Source organism: Acyrthosiphon pisum, chromosome A3 (assembly GCF_005508785.2).
Source record: "Acyrthosiphon pisum isolate AL4f chromosome A3, pea_aphid_22Mar2018_4r6ur, whole genome shotgun sequence".
NCBI lineage: Eukaryota > Metazoa > Arthropoda > Insecta > Hemiptera > Aphididae > Acyrthosiphon > Acyrthosiphon pisum.
The window spans coordinates 31,371,211-31,385,891 of NC_042496.1; the positions used below are offsets into that span (position 1 = coordinate 31,371,211).

At 27.3% G+C, this 14,681-nt stretch overlaps 3 protein-coding genes across 6 annotated transcripts in view; 2 read left to right on the forward strand and 1 right to left on the reverse strand.

Annotated features, from left to right (window-relative positions):
• LOC100160735 (cilia- and flagella-associated protein 298) overlaps positions 1–5,044 on the reverse strand; it is an 87,258-nt gene extending 82,214 nt beyond the window's left edge. Inside the window, exons 1-6 of one of the 4 annotated variants that reach the window (XM_029491162.1) lie at positions 4,709–5,037; positions 3,453–3,615; positions 3,115–3,350; positions 2,877–3,047; positions 2,519–2,740; positions 1,402–1,428 (exon numbers count right to left, since the gene is read on the reverse strand). In XM_029491162.1, coding sequence (XP_029347022.1) covers positions 1,417–1,428; positions 2,519–2,740; positions 2,877–3,047; positions 3,115–3,350; positions 3,453–3,591 — 780 coding nt within the window. In that variant the 5' untranslated portion in view covers positions 3,592–3,615; positions 4,709–5,037 and the 3' untranslated portion in view covers positions 1,402–1,416. Of the gene's footprint in view, positions 1–1,401; positions 1,429–2,518; positions 2,741–2,876; positions 3,048–3,114; positions 3,351–3,452; positions 3,616–4,616 lie in introns of those variants that run through there. The other 3 variants (XM_029491161.1, XM_029491160.1, XM_029491159.1) reach the window with 3 other exon arrangements.
• A 904-nt stretch (positions 5,045–5,948) lies between these two features.
• On the forward strand, positions 5,949–8,188 carry LOC100162768 (coiled-coil domain-containing protein 97). The gene is made up of 5 exons (XM_001944373.5): positions 5,949–6,168; positions 6,498–6,818; positions 6,888–7,060; positions 7,131–7,496; positions 7,560–8,188. The coding sequence occupies exons 1-5, from the start codon at positions 6,154–6,156 to the stop codon at positions 7,792–7,794; spliced, it is 1,110 nt and encodes a 369-aa protein (XP_001944408.4). The 5' UTR covers positions 5,949–6,153; the 3' UTR covers positions 7,795–8,188.
• Positions 8,189–10,042: 1,854 nt separating this feature from the next.
• LOC100166851 (uncharacterized) lies at positions 10,043–13,966 on the forward strand. The gene is made up of 4 exons (NM_001162778.2): positions 10,043–10,095; positions 10,254–10,481; positions 10,541–10,645; positions 13,092–13,966. The coding sequence occupies exons 2-4, from the start codon at positions 10,260–10,262 to the stop codon at positions 13,590–13,592; spliced, it is 828 nt and encodes a 275-aa protein (NP_001156250.1). The 5' UTR covers positions 10,043–10,095; positions 10,254–10,259; the 3' UTR covers positions 13,593–13,966.
• Positions 13,967–14,681: the final 715 nt, after the last annotated feature.

Genomic DNA, 14,681 nt, shown 5'->3' on the forward strand with positions numbered 1-14,681 from the left:
CAATATATTTATTATCCAATCCATCCACAGGTCCATCTCGTTTTAATTAGTTCAGTTTTAATTAGCGAGGTACTTCAATGTCGATTTGCCTGTGAACTGAGGTACTCTATAAAAACAATATACGTGCTATCTTTTATATTTTTTAAGGGCGAAGTTGGGTGGGTTATATAGCTAATAATTATATATACATATATTATCAAATACTATATTATATTATATGACAATACAGGACACTTCGTACTAAAATAGTGGCGATTTGCAAACACATTGTTATCATTGTCCCCCGAAAATGTATATAATTTCCCTATATTTTGCTATATTGTTCATGTTAATTGAATACCGTAAGAAGTATTGATGTATGTTTTTCTGTCTGTCTAGACTCAAAACTACAGAACGTTTTCAATAAAAGTTATATCAATACAATATACATTCTTTGAGACTTGGAAAGTTCTTATAGCATATTTTTTCAACCCCTATACTCTATAGGTATATTATAGGTAAAGAATACCTCATGAATTTTTTTCAGCTCAAAAAAAATAACTTTTTTGTTTTGTTTATTTATGTGGTCGCTATTGGTTACAATAATCATAATTAGTAATTAGTAAAAATATGGCAAATACATTTTTTTTAAATATATTAATTTAAAAAAAATAAAAACCTTTGGCACGGGCAACTGGGCAAGACACTTAGTATTATATAAGGTGTTGTGAGTACCTATTTTCATATTGTTTATATTTCTAAGTATTTATACTATCGATTTGCATTTTTTTCATAAATGTATGTGTAAAATATTTTAAAATATATAAAATGTATTAATTTGTTCCTGAATGTAGGTACTCAATATTATTTTTATATTATACTTTAACTATTCTCAATCAGAGATTGTATAGAACAAGGATAGTCAGCGATTAGTCGCAAGCCGCGCAATATAATGAAAAATAATGTCAAGAGCAGAAGGAATATAACCTATAATTAAATAGTAAAAACGTTAAGATGAGAGCCGCATGAGTCTATAACGCGTGTCACAGTTAGGCCACCACTGGACACTAATATAGAAAAACAAGTTATTTTATACAATTTTGATATACTTAAAACTAAAGCAGAACGCTAAATTGTAAAATAATGAATTCCATACTTTTAACGGAAACACATAATATAGGTACAGATAAAAATATAAAATACATAAAGGATATGTGGCTAGTGAGATACAATTGGAAAAAAATAATAAATAAATCTCAGTTTTCAATAGCTTTTTAAGGACTATTTAATGTTTTTAAGTTACCATAACATAAAAGTAATAATTGACTTGAGATTTTGAAGATATATTTAATATAATATTATGTTTATGTTAGATAATTAAAGTAACAATAAAAATAATTAGTTATAAACTATAATGCAAGTGTCCAATTGACTTCTTCAGTTAATGATCTGTTTGGAATGGAATATAAAAAAAAACAATATATCCAATATATTCTCATATCATCATAATATTATAGCATATTGGGCCAATGATATGACATTTAGTATAGTATTATAGTATTATCACCCATTATATTAATGTTTAACACAAACGTACTATAGTAGGACACTACTTTTCAATAAAATTAATTTCCATTTAGTGTTTTTAAATTTTGCCGAATTCAAACATAAACATTACATATATTATTATAATATTAAATAAATTATAAATTACCACTTATAGATACACATATTTATGGTTTCAGATATTAATGGCTTTGATTTATATACATAATAATATCTGATATTTGTATTACAAAAACCATAATGTACTTTATTAACCTAATCTTATTTAACATAATATTATTATTTATTAACAATGAATATTCTTCTTAACTTTATAGTATGAACACTAAGACAGTAGAACCAGCCAACCAATAAAACAAAGATTGATCAAAATTAAATTTAAATATCTATTACTAAACTTAACTACCGCAATAAATAATTATACATACTTAATAATGCATTTGAATGGAATTGGCTTAGATTGGAGATGATAATATTACAGAGGTAAATATATGATAAATAATCAATGAATGAGATGGATTGAAAGTTATATGTACATAAAAAAAATAAAATATATTTTATTTTAAAATAATGGTATGTAATAGTTAATAAATTAAACAGAAGTCTGGAATATTCCCTGTTAAAAATATAAATAATGCAGTAACATTGCTCAACATTAAAATGTTGAAATAATCACTTAACATAAAAATAATTACTACCATTTAATACAAATACACACTTTGATCAACAACACAATAAAAATTCATTGTATATAATAAGGACTTCGATTTGATATAAACTATAAATAAACAACTTTAAAATAAATAATATTCATGGATATACCTATACCTAAGTATATTATATTATACTCTGCTTAATCTGCTCTATCTTACATAATAATAATAAAATCTTCAAAATTGTGTACCATTACAAAAAAAACTATATACAATCACAATGTGTACATAAACTAAGTTTGTTAATAAAACTAACTTACCTTTAATTCTTCTTGTTTTTTAAAAGCTTCAGCCATTAACAATTTGCGGTCTTGTTCACTTAACGGTGGTTCACGAGCTGGTGGTCCGGAACCTGTCTTAGTAAGCTTCAACACAACTTTTGTTTTTTCATTGCGTCCTAAATAGTCCTTCATTTTTTTATTTGGTTCTCGCACTAACTCACGACCAGAAAACCAAAGTTGAGCAACATTTGGTGCAATCACCTAATAAGGAAGTTCAATACAATTATAACTTATTGAAATTAAAATTGAACTAATTGAAATCAATCAAAAGAATACTCACATAATACAAAAACTAAAATTTAAGTAATGTAACTAAGAGTAAAAAATGTATTCTAACCTCTAATGATGCATGAGTCCCGGTAAGATCTTCATTGTTTTCAATCTCAAGTCTTATGTTATCATGTGGTGGTAAATTCATTGGATAAACAATCATAATAGCACCTCTAAGTATATCAAGAGCTTCTTGAACTTTCTTTTGAGTTAATGGAATCTGAGACTGAACCAATTTCTATAAAACACACATTATTTATAAAAATATGCAAGTAGTTAAAAAAACTTATAATGGTAATATTTACTTTGGACACACAAGCCTTGGCCTCTTCAATTGTTTTAGTCAACACATTTTGCATATTTTCATTAGGTTGTTTTCCATTTCGGCGTCCAATTGGGTCTTTGTGAAATGTGTAACCACCACTTGGTATACATGTTTCACCCCATTTATCAATCAATTTAAGCTCAACAACTTGTTCATCAGTCAACCCGATTATCTCAGGTGGCAACAATGTACCATGTTTTTTAAGTTCTTCCATCTCTAAAGAAAAAACAACAAACAAATCATTAATAATAGTAATGATAATAAAACTAAATACCTAAGCGACAACAATGTTCTTTATTATAAGATGATAATATTTACCACTACAGATTCTGGAAATTTTCAAACGGCCGTTATAGATTGAAGTAATATTCAATGTGCATTCATCAACAGGAGTTTCCAATGATGCTTCATACAGAAATTGACTATCGTCACCATACTTAACATGAATTAATACCATTTTTATAATATACAACAACACTACCTATAAAAATAAACCATAAATAAAAAAAAAGTATTAAAAATTAATCAATAATTGTAAAAAACATTTATTCAAATTTTAAATAAGTCAAAATATCTTAAAAATCCTACAAAAAAACCAAAAAGTATTTGTACCTAAGCATTTTATAAAACTAATTCAGAGATTTTAGAAAATGATTAAGATTCGAATTTAATTATCATAATACATTTATGAAGGAATTAGATTGATTGTATTAATATGAAATATGAACCTAACCTACCGACTTTGTACACTAAATAAAATTTAAATTAAGAAAAATAATACAATTAAGAATTATTAATATCTAGTTAACAACTAGATAGGTACATAAAAGTAAACAATATAAATGTATCTCCCCATAATATAACTATTTTAAGTATTATTCTGTATTTTTTATTTTATAATCAAATTATAAGTTGTTTTATTTGTATGTTTTCATCAATATACAATAATTTATTTATTAAATAAAACGTCTAATAGTAGGTACCTAGGTAGGTATTCAAATTATATTATATTAAATTGAAACGGTTTTGCTTCTATAAACTAAAATATTTACATGTACAATGTATTATTTATTTCTCATATTTAATTTGTCAACAAAAATCATCTCAGTTTCTTCAATTTCAAAGTCCGTTCAACAGTATGATTCCTCCATTCACAACAAAATTACTAATATTAATTCACTTTTTTGTTTAAAAATTTATATGAAACATAATAATATTGTGGAAATAAGAATACTATAGGAACCCCACTATAATATCTACAAGGTTCGTTAGCAAGCAATCATTGACCTGAATGGTTATTTTTTTTAATGTTTAGGAACCTCAAAAAGTAATGATCAAGTAAATTCACTGGTTGCATAGAATTTTTTTTTTGCACTCACTTTTGGCAATCCATATTTTAAAGACATTTTTTTTTTTTTAAATAATATACCACCTAGGTATCTAATCAATTTTTTAAGATTATCATACATTTTTTACTAATACCTGTTCTATCAAGTAGGTATTTATTTAAAGAATAGTGCATGTGTTTCACAAAACTATGTTCTGGGTATAGATAACCATTTTAGCGAGCTTACCGATGCTGTAAAGTCAATGGCACTTAATGTTCTCAGAAGAAACTAAGATAACAAATTTAAAACTGTCCCGGCGTTGGCGTGTTAATGACGAATCACAGCGATATAATGACGTAGAGACGCCAAACAGAAATATTGTACAATTAAAAAACAAACAAAAAATGATTTCCTTTGTTCGTAACAATTTGTCCGGGCCTTATTAAAATAAAATACACAAGTACACAGACTGTTGTACACAACACAATGTAAACGCGTTATCAAAATAAAACTCAAGCCTGGTGCCATGGCAACTACGGTACAATACCATAATATTATTATGATACACGAACCGACGACTGTGACGTAGAAAATCGCCGCCGTTTTACCACTGATTGTATCGTTTTGTAATTTGTTTTTACACCCCCCCAATTCCATTGTCTCTCATATTCTCTCGCACCCTCTCACCATCTACATCGTGTATGTAGTACTATATTGTATATACCGTATGTAGACCTTGTAAAGTGTATCTGTGTATTGTGTTTACCTACCAGTCAAAAAATATTTTACATTTTTATAGATCACATCAATCAATATTATATAAAAGTATTATTTTAATTGTCGACGTACCTACATAAATAGACTCGCATAAACTCGATATCCTATCTCTAAATACTAGGTACTACCATGAAACTTTTTGAACACTCCCGCTCAAATAAGTGGTCACAAGCGTAAATACAAACGGATAAACGATATGCCATAATGCCATATTATAAGTTTTATGCAAGCGTTTGACAATATTTATTTTTATGAATACAATTTTAATCCTCGACATTGAACTAATATTCAATCGTATTTTTTACAATCAATTTAAATTCTAAGTATTAAAACAATAAAACAATATGGGTAAAGGAATAAATAAGGACATCTCTGATGTGGACTATGGACACATCAAAAAATCATAATAAATATCAAAATAAATACTAATAGATTCCTCGTTTTATTTTGGAGGTAGATTTAATAAATGTAACTGGACTTTTCTTAAAATTAAAACAATATTTATCAAACATATAAGTACATCCGCACAATTCACAGATTTTTTTATTCAAATTTTGAAATGTGTACAATAATAAATAATTTTACCATAAACTTATACCATAATATTATAGGGTACTTTTATAGGTCTAGGAATATGATAAAATGATAACAGCTTTATTTTGCTATCATTATATTCATTATGATAGCAATTATCTTGTCAAATAGTAAATACAAGTAAAGACAACTCAATATTCAATATTTCAGTATATTATGTTTATTAAAAAAGCTAAAACTGTTATTTTAAATACCTGAAATCTAAATGGTAATCATTTTTTACCTATGTAGTTATCCTATAGGTTGACATAATTTTTCGAATTATTATAATTTGATATTTACAAATTATATATAAACCAAGTAATTAACACAATGCATCAATGATGGACACTGTGGTAAGTTAATACAATACCTATTTAAGATTAAGAATATCATTTAAAATACTATTTAATAAAATTGCTTTAAGTATTACAAAAGTCATTTGTACGTGACCTTTACGCCAATATATAATAATAAGAATGTTATTTTCTTTCAACAAAAGTGATGTTAATGTTCAATCATTTTGAAGAATATTTTGATGATTTGAATTTGAAATATTCTAGATCAGTTAGCCATTCCCTATGCCTGAAATTTTATTTTTAATTACAAAAATGTATTTATAAATAATGTTTAGTATTATTTATATTCTATAAAAATGATTTATTAATTATTTTTAATTATTTAGATGATGGAAGACCACCAATTAGGAGTCCAAACAATTGATAAAAACTCTAAAACACTGCGAGAGCATATAATTGATCATGTTGTATTAAAAGCTTCAGATAGTGATTTTAAAAACCAACAGAAAGACCAATCAGAATTTTCACTTGAAGAAAGACGAAAAATCACCGAAGACATTTTAAATAATAGTCACTCAAAGTTTTTATACATCTTTGGTGAATATTTAATAGAAGATCACTTAGAATACTTCAAGTCTGGAAATTATGATAATTATGAAATACATTTTCATCTACACAGATTAAGCCGATTAATAAATTCTAAAAAAGTATGTTATGGCATAACATACTTTATAGACAACTTGAACTATTATTATTGATTTAATTAACTTATTTAGGTTATTTGCAAAAATCGACGTTATCAAGCTATGCTTGAACTTCTTAAAGGTGATTATTTTAGTGATAATGAGATGCGAAATAGAGAACCTTTACTTTGGGAACAACTGGTTGGTCAATATCTAACTGAAGAAGAAAAGTTTAACTACGATAATCAATATTTACCCCAAAATTCGTAATTATAATAAAAACACTTTTATATTTATTTATATATGTACAATATTTATTTAATATATTTGTTTTAGGTTAACTGAAGTTTTATTGGAACAAATTGATCGTGATAATAGAGATGATTTAAAACGGAAACAACAAATGGAAGAAATTCATGAAGTAGAAGAAGAAGATGATAATAATGATAGTAATGACAATTCAAATAAACCGTCAACAGCTATGGAAGTTCATACACCTTCAGCATTTTGGGGGGAGTATAGTAAACCGAAAATTGAAACAGTAAAAATTGGCAAACGTCGATGGAAAGAAGATCATTTCCTCAATCTGGAACAGTGTAATAATAAAGAATTAAATGAAAATGAAAGACTCCTTTTATTAAATGAATTTAAATCTCATATGATTCACAAATTCCTTAGTGGTGAAGAAGATTATGATTACAAGTATGAATTTAAAGTTGTATAATATATATTATATTTTTATGTATTCATTTTCTATTTTTATAGCAATGTAGATAATAATCCAGAATATGATAACTTGCACATTAAGTCCATTGATGAAGAAGACAAATATTTTGATTCAGAAAGTCCTATTGAAGGAACACCTGTTATACAAGATGACAGTGATACAGAGCATCCTATAGAAAGTGATGATGAAGAAGATGGATTAGATACCTATATGAATATGCTAAAAAAAAATGAAATTACTGATAGTGTTACAAATAAATTAAAAAATTTATAAAATATTTAAACTCCTATTGTATATTTGAATTTAAATTTGTTTATATTTTTTAACATTTATAAAATGGTATTTGAATGAAAATCCTTTTTTATAAATTTAATAATTTGAAAGAATTAATTGAATAGTATAACATTATATCTAAATTCTAAATCTAATACTATCTACGATTAAAAGGATTTTCACTTGAACAAAAATAAATAAATCAACACTATTACTTTTATAAATAAGTTGAGATGCATTAAACGTTGTTTGTAATAACACTGATTATAACCATAGGTATGCATATTACTGACAGACTGCTGACTTATATGTATGTCTACGGTGTGTTTTGTATCTATATGTTATTAATTATTATTGAAATAGTGAATATGGGTATTATATAATTTTATTGATATTTAAATTCAATTTTGATTTCCCTTCCCCCAAAAAGGTTTAAGAATTCCTGTGTGTGATTGCATTAATGTCATAGTTACAATAGTATTGCTCTTTTTAAGACCTATTAATACTCAAATGTTTGGTTATTTAAATTATCCTAGAGTTTGAACTTGTAATACAGTCTATACATTTACATCAAATTGATAAAAATAATTAATATTGGTTATAGTAAATACCGATACATATAATATCACCTTTCACAGACATTATTAATTGTTCGTCCAATTCCTAAAACAGATATTCCAATAACGCAAAAATATGTTAGTGGACTATGTACCTACCTACACTACACAATCTATAGAATAATTTGCCTAGTATGTCTTATATTCTCAATTTACGTAGTTTGAAATTTGAATCTCAATAATCCAATATATTTTCTACATATTTTGAAGTAATCAAAAAATCATAAATGGGAGAGCACAAGACCTCGTGCTTTTTACCTAGATTTTGACATCGTGCTAAAAAAAATAGAAAAGTTGATTTCAACAATTAAATTTATATCATCATTTAAAGCAAATTGTATGCTTCATATAAATTATAAATTTAGCAAAGAAAATGCTTAGAACTAAAATATATCGATATTATGGATATATATACTTTATAATTTATATTATGCAATAAGTTAATATAGCTGACGAAGTCAAGCTCAAGCATAATATTGATACACATAGGCAGTAGGAAAATATTATAGAACAAAACAAACGGGTACAGTACGTCAATATCTAATACTTTCAAAAGACTCTAGTTTCTATTATTCCATGTTCACAGCCATATTTAATAATTAACTTCTTGGAGATGCGTGTTATGTACATTTAGTCCAAACTCCAAAATAGCTGCTACGACTTTTTTGGCGTAGTTTAATTTCTGCTTTTGTCGTGAGATAGAAATTACTTCAAAAATAAGTAAGAAATAAGTTTTAAAATTTACTTAAATTAAAAGTTTGATTAGGGAAATTACTAATTAGTTTTAGAACGATTAGTGCCTAGTGGGCAGTATCGTCCTTAATTATTAATTTCCAATTTAGTTTAGAATTAGCAGCTCTACCTAATTGTAATTATTTATAATAACTATATAGCCGATAGGTAGTTAACTAGGTATCATTCACATGGTTCATTATCCCGGTGCATTATTTTTCACGCCGGTTTAGTGTAGCGAATTTCTACGCAATGTTTGCAGTTTTTATCCATTTTATCGTTATAAAATTGCAAGTTTCTTCACTGATTGGTGTAAATTAATAATTATATACCTAGGTATCTCTACAACGAATTGATAAAATAGGTAATATCAGTTGATGTACAATCAGGTTTAATTTTTTTGGTTTTTGATGATATTTTTTTAAAATGCCAATCAAAATAAGGCTTATTTAAACTTATTATAATATATATATATTTCAATTTCAATTTAGGAATATTGTATTATTATTTTGACAAAATTTGTCAAGTGTCTGTATGACTGTATTCGGTAGGTACCTCGCTAGTACCTACCTATAAATACCTACTTCATAATATTCAACTTAATAGACATTATGTTGTAGTGTTGTAAGCGTGAGTAGGTACATCTGTCTTTATACAGAATAAACAATACAGTGAAATTGGAAATTGACGTGCTTTTAACTAATTAAAATGTATTCTATTCTATTAGAGTTTTAACTTTTACAAATATATTATACTTCATGGTATAAAATATAATAATTGAACACCTGTCCAATTGCTTCAATTATTTCTAGTCATTCAATACCTACCGTGTCTAAATTAATGAAATACACTTAATTAATAAAACGCATATATATATCAATATAGTATGCACGACCTGTCATTTAATTTCCAGTCAAATTTAATTGTATAAATTGCTCGCATCATATTGAACGTAAGTTTGTAATACCGCAAGTCTAATGAAATTATTACACAACAATGAAATCCAATTTTTTTTGTGTTATGTTTTAAGAGTTACTTTATAAATATCAATAATTTACTATATAATATATTTCATCACGGTACGTGCAATGTGCTTGTAATATTTTACAGATTATAATGGCTAAGTCACTATTCATAATATTTGTGAGCTTCATTTTTTCAACGAGCATTTCATTCGGTGAAGATGCGTGCAGTAACTACGAAGATAAGGATTGCGTTCATCCAAATATACTTAAAAATGATCACTTCATTAACCAATGGTCAGTTCATTTGCCTGGAATGACCAAGGACGAAGCTAAACAACTGTTAGAAGATAATGGCTTTGACTATTTAGGAAAGGTTGCAATTTTTCAAGTCAATTAAATATGAAGATAAATTCAATATATTTTGTTGTTTAGATAATGGACGGGGTCGACTTGTATCTTGTGACAAAAAAAGGTACACAAGAAAAACACGCCTTGCCCAATGAAAGAATAATAGAATTACTTAAGAAACATGAAAAAGTTGAGTAAAAATATTTATACAAATGTATAAATCAATATTATTATTATATTATTTACTTTATTATAATAATTATTTTATTTAAATTCTGAGTGAAGCGAAATAATGTATTGTATTACAATGATGAGTGTTTCTTTTTTTATCCGTCACAAACATTTAGAATAATAAAAAGGCTCCGATTTTCTATATCAGCATCTTTTCTGATATAAAAGTAAATCTATTTGGTACTTTTAAGAAGTCAAAGAGGTTGAAAGTTCCATATAGTTTTCGGAAGCGTAATGAAATACAAAAAAAAAGTGAAAAATGGTTAATTCCTACGTAAAAAAAAGGGGGAACATTTTAGCAATATTTTGACTCTTTTTGAGCAGTAAATTATAAGTTATAACCTTGGGAAATTTTCAATTTTTATTAATTTTTTTTAACTATTACATTTTATCATTTATACAAAAATGCTAGGCTGTCACAACGACTCCACTAAGAATCGTTTTTCATATACAATTATTTATCATTGAATTCAAATATAATAAGTACATCCATTTCAACGACATACTCGACCACTACTATAAAGCAGAGCGGTACCCACTTGACAATCTTTTTTTTACATTTATAACTTTTAAAAGATATAAAAACAACTATTTAAATAATTTAAATATTTCGATAATTTATTTTTTTAATATGTATATAATAGCAAATTTAATTCTACAAAAGCTGTCCAAAAAATGATTCTGTCAAAGAAAACATTTTGACGAAAATATAAAAATAAGAAATTAAATTATTTTTATTTTCCTGCAGGCATTTGTTGGCTTTTCCTTGTTTCGATAAACTGTGATTTGAAATCTGCAGTGAATCTCACACATAATTAATTTAAGCTATTGATTTTAAATTTACCTTTAAGTCTTGCACATTAATAACAGCAATTAAAGGCAGTAATTATACTATGCAAATTTATTTTTTATTGCAGTCTTTTTGTTTGGAAATTTGGCATCGTTTATTAATATCGGATTTGACTTTAATGAGTGACATAATTAACTTTAAATGATCAAAAGAACTAAATTGCTATCACATTTAATTTATACACAAAGTTATATTTGTATTTGAGAAAAAAGAACATTCTATAAAGGTAATGCCTACCTACCTACCTACCATTCAGAAAGAATTTACTAAGAATTTTAGATTATTTGGCATACATGAAAAAAAATCCATTTAGGTACTTATATAATATTTTTTCTCATTTTCAGCTAAGTTTGGTATCAAACTATGCATAATGTATATCATCAGTCTTGTAAGCAATTTATTCTTGTAGACTAATATTAATTAATCCAATTAAACCAATTTAAAATCAATAACAATTTTCTAGTTAAAAATTTAAGCATGTGTTTACAACATAGTCAGTAATTGGGTGCAATTATTGTGGGGAGAGGTTGATAATTATCATTTTAAAGTAGGTATAAAAAAAATACATATTTCTAGCCTCACTCGAAAAAACATTGTTACAATTTCATAATATATTATATATTATATAAAATTATAAAAACATAAGTTTTCTTTATTATTTAAAAATGTTAATGGATGTCTGTGAAATCTATATTGTGCATAATGTAGACTTATATCGTGGTGGTCGACCGTAGTTTATCCTAGGTACGTATTAACTTGAACGAATCAAGGAGTGTATAAGATAGTTTTATTTAGTGCATTACAATGATGTACATATTATTATTAATTTCAAAATCAAGTTTTAGAACAATGGATTTATTCACTCTTAATTTTTTGGGGTAGTTTCTGGTAGAATGTTTTGCCTAGTTTGTACTTAAAGGTAAAAAAAAACTTACCAATATTTTTTTTAATAATCAAACAAACAAAAAACGCTGGAAATAGGAATATAAAAAACAAGTTTAATTTTGTTTATTGTTGTAATTTAGAAAGGAATAATTTTGTAAGATTATTATTATTATTATCGTATGGATCAATATTTTTTTAGCATAAAACCCGACAACCAAAAAGATAGTACTAATAGGTATTTACATAGTTTACATAGATATTATTAAAACATTAGCTTATATTTATATCGAATGATATTTGTATTTTTTATTTGTTTACTGTTCTTGATAAAAATTGTTATCAAATATATATTATTTTTGAAACACCTACGTTAATAGAGTCAACTAACACAAACCGTTGCTAATCGTTAAATACAATACACAATAATAATTTTGTGGTAGCAAAATATATTCTACAGAAATATGCAAGTAAAATTTGCTCTGTGGGTAGGTAGTAGGTACTATATACGATAGATTTATTATGTATATCATTTTACTGCTTATCAGTGAAAAAAGTAACGATAGTATTGATAATCAAATGTGTCCAATTAGTAACAGTTTTTTTTATATCGACCCCTGCCACCACAAAAACACATACAAACGAATAAACATTTTTTGGTTTTTCTTTTAGGTGCATTCGGTTGCACAAAAGCACGTGCTTGAAAACTCGCAGGATGAGGTGACAAATATAATCAACGAGGATAATGTTCATTTCGAGTCCTTGGATCCCGACACTATCGTCCTAAATGACGGATGGAATAACTTGGAAAGAATAGCTGCTTTCGAGGCAGCCGAAGCCGAAGCCGAAGCCGCGATCGCTGCAGCGGCGTCTGATAATTCTAAGCCAGCAGACACTAATAAAAAGATTGAAGCTGATGGCGGCGACGATGGTAGTCGCAAAAAGAAACAACGCCGAAAAAAACAAGACGGAGTGTCTAGTTCAGATAATGAATCTCCGTCCGAGACAATGGATCATGAGGGTTCACTGGAATCAGATTTATCAAACGAAGAATTGTTGGTAGCAGATCTGTCAAACGAAGGATCAGCAGACGAGGAGACGTCGGACGAGGAGTTGTCGGATGAGGATACCGTGGAAGAGGTGTCGTCGGATGAAACAGGACTCGATGAATAAAATTCTGCAAGACCTGCAATGCATTATATATCTTGAGGCATAAATGTGTATAATCACGTATAGCTATAATAATTTATTAACAGTTTATACTTTTAGCTACTGGCCAAATCTAACGAAAAAAATATGTTATTTATAATCTGATATCTTCAAAGTTCTAATTTTACATATGATTTTTAATAAATATAAATTTAAAATGATTTAATATAATATATAATACTAGGTATATTGTAGTAGACCAAAAGTAATATCACAACTGGTCATTGCCAGGTAGAAGCAATTTTATTATTAAATTTTTATATACTATCTAGTACATAAAAATGCCTACGTTCAATTTGTAAAAAAATATAAGAAAATTAAAGTGGGACAATTTTAAAGGGGTCTGTTCGACTGTGCCTTTTACATTCCGCCTAACTCCACAAAACCTAGCCATTTTGTCGGATCCTTTTTTCCGGCTCCCTATAGTGGTCTGATCCATGTTCATGAACGTTTTGACCACATCTCAGCTAGTTTGACTGCTTCGTTGTCATCAGGTTGATTAGCGTGCAGGTTTCATATTCCTTCCGATCTCCACCTCTAATATGCTTTTCATCTCTCCACCGACCACCATCAATATCACTGAAATAGTGCATGCTCCACATCCATCCACTTGCGCCAGACAATCAATACATGTTGGTACAATGGTACTCTAATATACAGTAGAAACCGTTTATAATGACGTAAGATATTTTATCAATGAATTCAAACATGTATAAAAAATGTAAATTAGACATTCCGAAGTATGTGTAATTTACCACCGCTTATTGGTCTAAAACGTATGAAAAATACGTGAGCTGCAGCCCCCTTAATTGGTGATGCCTTATCGACAAATGGCTCGACAAAACCACCGGACCACGAGATGACCGGTCTACAGGACCGAAACGACGGGGTGGATGTGGAGATGCTGTAGGAATAGAAACGACTGTAACCCTGGTCAGACTAAATAAATGTTTTTGTAAAAAAATTATTATACCTATAAATTATAAATAGTATAGCATATACGCTTGTACTTACTTTGCTTTTGCGCAGCGGTTATATATACCTACCCGCCCG

Coding starts and splice junctions, on each gene's coding strand:
- LOC100162768 (XM_001944373.5), top strand. Junction 6,819..6,887: donor GATTAATAAATTCTAAAAAA/GTATGTTATGGC, acceptor TAACTTATTTAG/GTTATTTGCAAAAATCGACG. Junction 7,497..7,559: donor GAAGAAGATTATGATTACAA/GTATGAATTTAA, acceptor CTATTTTTATAG/CAATGTAGATAATAATCCAG.
- LOC100166851 (NM_001162778.2), top strand. CDS start 10,260: ATGGCTAAGTCACTATTCATAATATTTGTGAGCTTCATTTTTTCAACG. Junction 10,482..10,540: donor GCTTTGACTATTTAGGAAAG/GTTGCAATTTTT, acceptor TTTGTTGTTTAG/ATAATGGACGGGGTCGACTT. Junction 10,646..13,091: donor TACTTAAGAAACATGAAAAA/GTTGAGTAAAAA, acceptor TTTTTCTTTTAG/GTGCATTCGGTTGCACAAAA.